Source organism: Aquila chrysaetos, chromosome 2, assembly GCF_900496995.4.
Source record: "Aquila chrysaetos chrysaetos chromosome 2, bAquChr1.4, whole genome shotgun sequence".
In the NCBI taxonomy this organism is placed as follows: domain Eukaryota; kingdom Metazoa; phylum Chordata; class Aves; order Accipitriformes; family Accipitridae; genus Aquila; species Aquila chrysaetos.
This window is the reverse complement of record NC_044005.1, coordinates 3210037-3218124: the sequence shown is the minus strand read 5'-3', so window position 1 is coordinate 3218124 and position 8088 is coordinate 3210037. Positions and strand designations below refer to the sequence as shown.

At 51.0% G+C, this 8088-nt stretch overlaps 1 protein-coding gene across 1 annotated transcript; it reads right to left on the bottom strand.

Annotated features, from left to right (window-relative positions):
- Positions 1-2847: 2847 nt before the first annotated feature.
- ARF6 (ADP ribosylation factor 6) lies at positions 2848-7005 on the bottom strand. Its single transcript, XM_030000753.1, has 2 exons — positions 6888-7005; positions 2848-6806 (listed from the first exon to the last, which is right to left on the bottom strand). Exon 2 carries the CDS (start codon positions 6370-6372, stop codon positions 5845-5847), a length of 528 nt encoding a protein of 175 aa, XP_029856613.1. The 5' UTR covers positions 6373-6806; positions 6888-7005; the 3' UTR covers positions 2848-5844.
- Positions 7006-8088: the final 1083 nt, after the last annotated feature.

Sequence of the window (8088 nt, the reverse complement as noted above, 5' to 3'; positions counted from 1 at the left end):
ACCCTGTCTGTCCTACTCTCCTGGAACCGCAGAGGCTGAGGGCCAGCGTAGGACAGCCGAGTGCAGCATGAGCTGTCTCGAGGTCTTTCGCTTTTCCCCTCCCCAAAATGTGAATTGAGGGTGCACCCCCATAACACGGCCAAACAACCATCGGCACGCAGCGCAGCCTTTTGCTGCAGCTTTCCACAAGTTTTCACCTCCTGCAACGATGAGAGAGAAAAACCTCCCCTCCCGCTCCATCAGAAATAAACTTCGGGATGAAGCCAGCGCCTGGCTCCGGCAGCATTACCCCCATTATATTTCAAACAAGGAATCCAGTCTAGGCACAGACACAGAAACAAGTTCAGGAGTTCAGCGTGTCATCTACACCTTGGCTTCCTCCTCTTCTCTTTTTAACCCCTGAGTGAGTTTTCACCAAGTCTGAAGGGCAGTTGGGGCGCAAAGGGTACCTCTACTGAGCCAGGAGTTGCTGGTGGTTCCCCCTCAAGTTTGCACTCATCTGAATACTCCTATGGAAATAAAAGTGTTTCAAGCATTATCAATTTCCATCTCTCACAGAACAGCATTAAATCCTGCTTAAGTATTTTTTCTAACTAATGCTGTCCTAAAAGATACAACTAAAGAAACCAGTAACAGAGGAGTGAAGCGCATCCTCTGGAAGGCGAAACATTTCTCTTGAGGCGAAAGCAAGGGCCTGAGCCTGTTAAACCGCTGTGAGACTCTGATGCTGGAGAGAACTCAGCAGATGACTCACATTTTTTTTTTTTTTTTTTTTTTTTTCCCCTCCTCTCTTTTTTAAGGAGGCCAGAGATACCTGTTCTTAAGCAAGAGAAGAGCAACTTCCTGGACAATACGCCGCATACCCAGTTTACCGCCTATAAAAAGCCGCCTTTCGCACAAGCTCCCGGCGCTTGTCGGGGACGCAGCCCTCGCTGCCGAGCACCACGGGGCTCTGACTCACCCGCTTCACGGCAGGACTAAAATTACACTCCTCTTTGCAGTGCTCCAAATTTTGAAAGCGAGATGGATTGCGGTGCTCAAGTCATCCACCTTGGCCTGAAGTCCTGAAAAGCGTTTGCGCTTAGACATAGTTCTGAAAAACAGACTTGAGCAGCGTCGGTGCCGGAGTCGTGCTTAGGACGTCAGAAGAGGAACAGAGTTAGTAAGTGGAGATGTCGCTAACTCACCAACAGCCCTTGAAAGCTGACGCTTCCCCCCAGGTTGAGGGGAAAGCTTTTTTTTTTTTTTTTTCCCTCCCAGAAAGCGCCAAAGCTGAGGTGATTTCAGATTCTGCATACTGAGCCCATCAGGCTGGACAGGTATTAGAAACAAGTCCAAGATAAAAAGCACAACCGTGCGTTAGTGGGAAGTCTGAGTCACAGTGCCCACACCAAGGCTGCTTCCACGCTCCCCAGCAAGTTCTCCAGTCCCAGCGGTCGCTTCTCCCGTTCCCAGCGACAAGGGAAATAACACCCAGGTCCATCAGCAAAGCGACCGGCTATCACAGATCTTGCAGCCAGCTGTTTTGACGATGCAATTAATTTTTTTTAAACCGAGAGATGTTCCTTTGGGAGGACTATCGTATTAGCAGGGTTAATTTCCAATTAGGGATGGCAGGCACATTTTTTCCGAACCCTGTCCATGAGGACCACGGCCCTGTGACCAGGGAAAAAAGCCCTGCTGAAGAGTGAGTCACGGTGCGATTCGGGAAGGGTGCTCTCGGGCGTCACGCTAACCGCTGCTGTAACAAAGGTCCGATTTAAAACGATAAGTGCTGACATTTTGAAAAATGACTAACTACTACAATGAAAGAAACATGAGTTTACTCTTTTGGAGCCTGGTCTCCCAACTCCAAGTAGTTTAATTAAAGTCAGAGTAAGTTCATTTACACAGCCACACCCTTAACTGACATTCAGGTAGATAGAGCCTAGCCTAAGTACCCTGGAAGAAAAAGGCTTTGCGGAGGATCGCAGCTGCAGTGGGCCCACCGCCCCTGCACCCAGGTACTCCCACCTGGCTGAATAAAGTTTCCTGGCGATTCCCAAAAGCTTTGCAACAAGGAGACAGCTCCGAGCGGCTGACGCCTGGCCTCACACCTGCAGCTGTGGGCGCTGGGAGCCACCTCAAAACCTCCGCTGTCCCCTCTCCCAGCAAAGCCCCAGCCCGAGCAGCCCGACAGCCCAGCTTCAGGCTGGGATCTGTGGTTGTTCCCGTAACATCGCTGCCTTTCCTCGGGCCCGCGGGACGGCAGCTGCTGCAGTAACCGTAGCCCGCTGCATGCACCCCAGCCTGCTGCTCGGGTCCCGGCCCCCCCCACGCATTCCCCGCTGCACCTGCCCAAGTCCTTTTATCGGCTCGCTCGTGTCCTATTCAGGCACCAAAGACGTCCCAGCTTCACATCTGTCGTTCCACAAGCACCCCTGTTCACTCATCGACCCTTTTGTCCATCGCTGCATTTTCTACGCTGCCCTAACATCTTCCCTTTCCGACCAAGTCATTTCTTCCATGAAACATGGCACCGTCCTGCTGAGCGACAGACCCTCCGAGCCCTCTCACGGAGCTGGTCACCTTCCCACGTTACGTGGGGCTGGCACCGAGGCAGTATAAATTTGACACTAAAGTTTGCTAAAGATTGTTAACTGCAAGTGGGAGTATTAAAGAAGTATCATCCTTTCCACTTATAAAAATAGTCGCTAATCTAAGTCTCAAAGGAATTACAGACAGGCTTTCAAAACTGTGAGATACAGAACAGAGACCTCTTTATGCTGGCAGAATGCTCTACTCCAGCACCGTATTGCCCCTTTCTGTTTCTCTCATAATTAAATATAAGTAACATACCAGGAGAGCTCCGCTGTATAATTGCTTTATTTTCTGCTTATTAGTTCTTTACCAACACTACAGCCATATTGAGAACACAAAATTCCTGTTTACTTTAGTCAGGGAGATCACAGTCTACAAACTCATTCACTTATCAGACACGATTAACGCCATTCAAAACTTACTCCATAAATTCACATGAACACAAATTGATGCACTTAAACTCCAGATTAGTTTTTAAATCATAGGATTTCTTACAGATTGCCACTTTATCCTACAGGCTGTGTTTACTGCCCAATAGCCACTACTTCGTGGTGAGGTTCAGCTACAACCTATAAAGGACATGTTGAAAGTGAAACCTTTATATTTTGTTCAGTAGCAATGGCCATTTATTTTTGACATCTCTGCCACACATTTCAGTAACTTTTTCTCCCCCCCCCCCCCCCCCAAAAGACATTAAAAAAATTCAGAAGCATAACCAGTTTCCTTTCACCTACAAAAACAGAATAACAAAGTTACTAAGGAAATACAAAACTGTGAATTCAACTTAACGCAAAGTCTAGCAAAGAAGTCTGCCCCAGCACTTGAAGAGAAAACATAGTAAATCAACTTAGACAAAAAATGAAGTTATTGAAGTTTTCATGTTGACTGAGAATAGATTTAAGAAAGTTCAAGAACCATTAATAGAGCTTCAAGTTTTCCAGTTTAGGCATTTACTTTGTGCTTGGCTATTTTATTTATGCTCCAGAAGAAAACAGTAACCATATTCTTGTATTTTTAGTCTTAATACCACCACACTATTTGTTAAGTTACATCAACAGGAAAAAAAAAAAAAAAAAGCTAGAAAATAGAGCAATGATATTCCAATGGCAAAAAGCCTTGAGTGGGAAAAAAAAAAAAAATCTCACCTCCTCTTCTTTAGAGCTGAGATTTAAAGAGTTATTCTACATTAAGCTTTTGCAGACTCTAACTTACAAAGGCTTACAGTCAATCAATGCTCTATCTTCTAGCATCAAGAACCCATTCAGTCCCATTTGCAACCCACATCAAGATAAGTCTTTTGGAACCATATTCTAAAGGAACTTTTAAGTGGTCCAAAGCATTCAATTTCAGAAGTGAATTCAGTATTTTTATCTTCCCATACGTCTTTGGTAAGAGCTCCATATACAATGTACTTCGCATGCAGAGTCAACACTGCAGAAATGTAGTGTAATGCCCCCAATTTCATGTAAAACTCATATCCTTGGAAAACAGGAAAAAAAAAAAAAAAAAGCCATTTTCTTCTGGTTTTGTAGCATACATTCCTGGAATTCCCCAATTGAGTTTAACTCCTTGAGGAAATCTGAAGTTAATCCTTAAGGCTGAATAAGAACCAGCTGCTTTAACATTTTTTGCACCCAGCATTAATACTTGAGTTTTTATACTAATACTTGTTCTGGGTGGGTTGTTTGTTTTTTGTTTGGTTTTTTTTTTTTTTTTTTTTTTTTTTGCCAGTCACATCTGCAAACTGTGATATGGCAAATGAGCTGCTTGCCCTTTAAGAACTAATTATGGAAGTTTACATTCATAGTCGTATACTCTCTCTCTCTCTCTCTCTCTCTCTCTCCTCCCCGCTCTCATTAGTAGTTACTCAATGGGCTTCAGACATCCAACATAGTTCCCTTCCTACAGGACTACAGCAACAACCGGCTACACCGAGACAGATGGTGAAGACTGCAACTACTTGCATGAGTTCAGTCGAGTCTTGGAAAACTAAACCAATAAGTGATTTCCACAAAATGGCTATTATTGAGACGTCAGAATTACCAAGCTCAATTAAAGCATAGCACGGAACTTGCCCCTTCAGAAGTATACAAAATGGAAAAGAAAAAAAACAAAATTCCTTTCTCCACTACATGCATGTCAGAAAGAATGAGAAATCCTTTTTAGATGTCTTCAACTGTCTTGAGATGAAAGCAGTTTGTCTCGATCACAAGACAGGCAAGTCAGTGCTAGATTTTTGCCTAAACATCTGTGACTTAAAGTAAAACTTGTTGCAACGCTTACACGTTATTGCTGCATTTTCTGGAAGGAACCTATCTTGCATTGAATCGGAGACTGACACGAGTAGTAAAAACTGCAGCTAAACATCATTTAAGTTTGCAATGCAAGACGAAAACTGAACAGTATCTACCCTGGAACTATTACATCATTCATGTCTTATTTGCTATATGGTTGCTATGTAGTATGGGGAACTTATTTGCATCCCTTCTCATGCATGATGTATGGTTCAGAACTTCACAGCTGACATTTCAAAGCAGTTCTTACATTACCTAGTTAACATTATGCCTGATATGCACTTTGAACATGTTACAATGGTATTCTCACTATCTGCCACTGTAGGCAAGAATTCGTTTCATTATTAGTCTGAGATATGAAGACAGACTGAGAGTCACTATTTAGTTACAGATTAACAGAACTTTAAAAAAAGTCCTTAATATAAAAAGACAGACTGCAGTTTGATTTTAAGCAATAATTTTCAGTTTACTAGATGAAGTAGACCTATCAACATATTCTGCATGAATGCAAAAAAGTAGCAATCTACAGCAAGTGATAGAAGAAAAAAAAAAATATATATAATCAAAAAAGTAGAACCAGAAAGCATACACTGAAAACGGTACCCCTCCCCCAACCATCCCCCAAAATAATCAAACCATCTTAAGGGCTATCAAGAGGAAAAAAAAAAAAAGTTACTTAGCAAGTCTACAATGTGTCTTTCCCCTGTTTGCTGGAAGTCTGCCATAGCATCTAGTGCTTGTGTTCGTGTCACATTCGGAGATTAGAGCATCCTAACGCCAAGCAAGAAGAGTTAAAACAGGAATCCAGTCAAGTGTGCAGAAGGAAAGGGTGGTAACTGGAGAAAGGTGATCATAATCCTATGGATGCTTTTGTTTTACTTTTCAGTAGAGAATCATTCTTCCGGAAAGCCATGTGGGTTATTTTTTTTTTTTCCTTTAATTCTTTGTAGACTAAATAGTTGTTCTCTCATTAGGATTTATAATTGGATGTTAACCATGTCAGCCCTTCATAGAGTCCATCCCCTGTAGTAGCACAGGAGGGCTGCACGTACCAATTCCTATCCCTGATTCGGGTCAGGCCCAGTTTCTCCTGGATTTCATGGGGTTTCATGGCATCAGGCAGGTCCTGCTTGTTGGCGAAGATGAGGATGATGGCGTCCCGCATCTCCCTGTCGTTGATAATGCGGTGGAGCTCCTGGCGGGCCTCGTCGATGCGGTCGCGATCGGCGCAGTCCACCACAAAGATCAACCCTTGCGTGCCTGTGTAGTAGTGCCTCCAGAGGGGACGGATCTTGTCCTGGCCCCCGACATCCCACACGTTGAACTTGACGTTTTTGTAAGTAACCGTCTCCACGTTGAAGCCCACGGTGGGGATGGTGGTGACGGACTGGCCCAGCTTCAGTTTGTACAGGATGGTTGTTTTACCAGCCGCGTCCAGACCCAGCATCAGGATCCGCATCTCCTTGTTGCCGAAGATCTTGGACAGCACCTTGCCCATCTCGGCGGCATCCAAGGGGCCCGGCGCCTCCGGGGTGGGGGGGTGTGGGGGGGTGGGGTGGGCGGAGGGCGAGCACCGACCCACCCGAGCAGCCCGCGCGGGGCGGGGGCCGAAACGGAGCGGGGCCGGCCCGGCGGAGGGACGGGGGGGACCGGGGACGGGGACGGGGGGGTGTCAGGGCAAGGGCAGGCGGGGCTCAGCGCCGGCCGCGCATGGGGCGGCTGCGGAAGAAGCGGGGCGGGGATGAGGGGAGAGGCCTGGCGGCGCGGTGCGGCCCGGGCGCGGCGGGAAGAAGGGCCGCGCCGCGCTCCGCTCCTCCGCCGGGGCCTCTGAGGCGGCGGCGGCTCCGCCCGGCTCCTGCCTTGGCTCCCGCCCCGGCGCCTCAGCTCATGGATGCCGGCTCAGGGGGCGGCGGCGGCGGCTCCGCGTCCTGCCTGTAAAGGGACGGAGAGAACGTGAGACAGGGAGGCGCGGGCGGGCGGGGAAGGGAGAGGAGCCGCCGGGCAGTTCGTTACCTCAGGGCCGCCCGCGGGCTCGGGGCCGGCTCCGCTCCGCGCCGCTCCCTCAGCCAGCACTCGCCGGAAAAGGCGCCGACGCCAGCCCGCCTCACTTCCCCTCCGACGCCACCGCGCCTGCGCGCAGCTCCGCCCCGCCCCGCCCCGCCGGGCCGCTCAACGGCGCCACCCGCCGCCGCTGCCCGCCCCCCCCTTCCGCGCATGCGCGCGCGGTGCAGGGCGGGGAAGGAAGCGGAGCGGGGTGGGGGGGGGGGCGCGGGGTGCCCTCTAGTGCGCGCCATCCCGCTTCCCGCGCGGGCTCGGGAGGGGGCTGCGCCTGCGCGGTGGCGGCGGCGGGCGGAGCCCCGCCCCTCCCGCCTGGAAAAGAGCATGCGCGGACAAGAGCGGCCGGGGAACGCAAGGGCGGGGGCGTCCCTCTCATTCGCCCGGGGAGGCGCCGCTGGGGCGGGGCCGGGTTCCTGAGGCCGGGACTGCGCATGCGTGCGCGGTGGCGGGGCGCCGGGGGGGGGGGGGTGGGCCGGGGGGGGGAGAGGCGCCACGCGATCACACGTCAGCAGAAACGTAACGGAGGACGGCGGGGGCGCGTCTTAAAGGGCCAGGCAGCGCCCCGGTGGGCCGTTGGCGGAGCCGTTAGGCCGCCGCCCGTGGGACGTCCCCCGCCGGCCCATGTCCCCTCAGGCGGGTCGGCTCCGCCGGCCGGCGTTGGGCTCTCGGGACCAGAGGGCGGCCAGTGGTGACTTGACAGCCACCCACTGGTGTCCGTGGGGCCCTGTGTGTGTACGGGGGGGGGGGGGGGGAGAGAAGGCTGACAGGGCCGGGTGTGTCTGTGGGGACAGCCTGAGCTCTGAGGGTTTACGCCCCAGCGCTTTGAGGTGTGGAAGCGTACGGGGTGCGGCGCTGGCCTGAGCGATCCCCTGAGGTGTCCTCCAGCCGTCTGGCTCCCGTAGTGTCCCAGATGGCGTGTCCGGCCAGGCCGCGAGGCCTTGGCTCCCTGCCTGCCCACGGGTGGAGGGTGTCGGCCTCAGGAAGGAGCTGGAACCCAGCCCGGGGTTGCACTGCGACGAGGAGGGCCCTTCTCGCCTGGTCTGAGTGCTGCTGTGGGCTTGGTGGCGTATTAGGTCCTGAGTGACCCTCGGAGCAGCGCGATGAAGAAGAAGCGTAGGGCGGTTGGCGGGGGTAGCGCAGGAGGAGCCGGGGATCT

Coding starts and splice junctions, on each gene's coding strand:
- ARF6 (XM_030000753.1), bottom strand. CDS start 6,372: ATGGGCAAGGTGCTGTCCAAGATCTTCGGCAACAAGGAGATGCGGATC.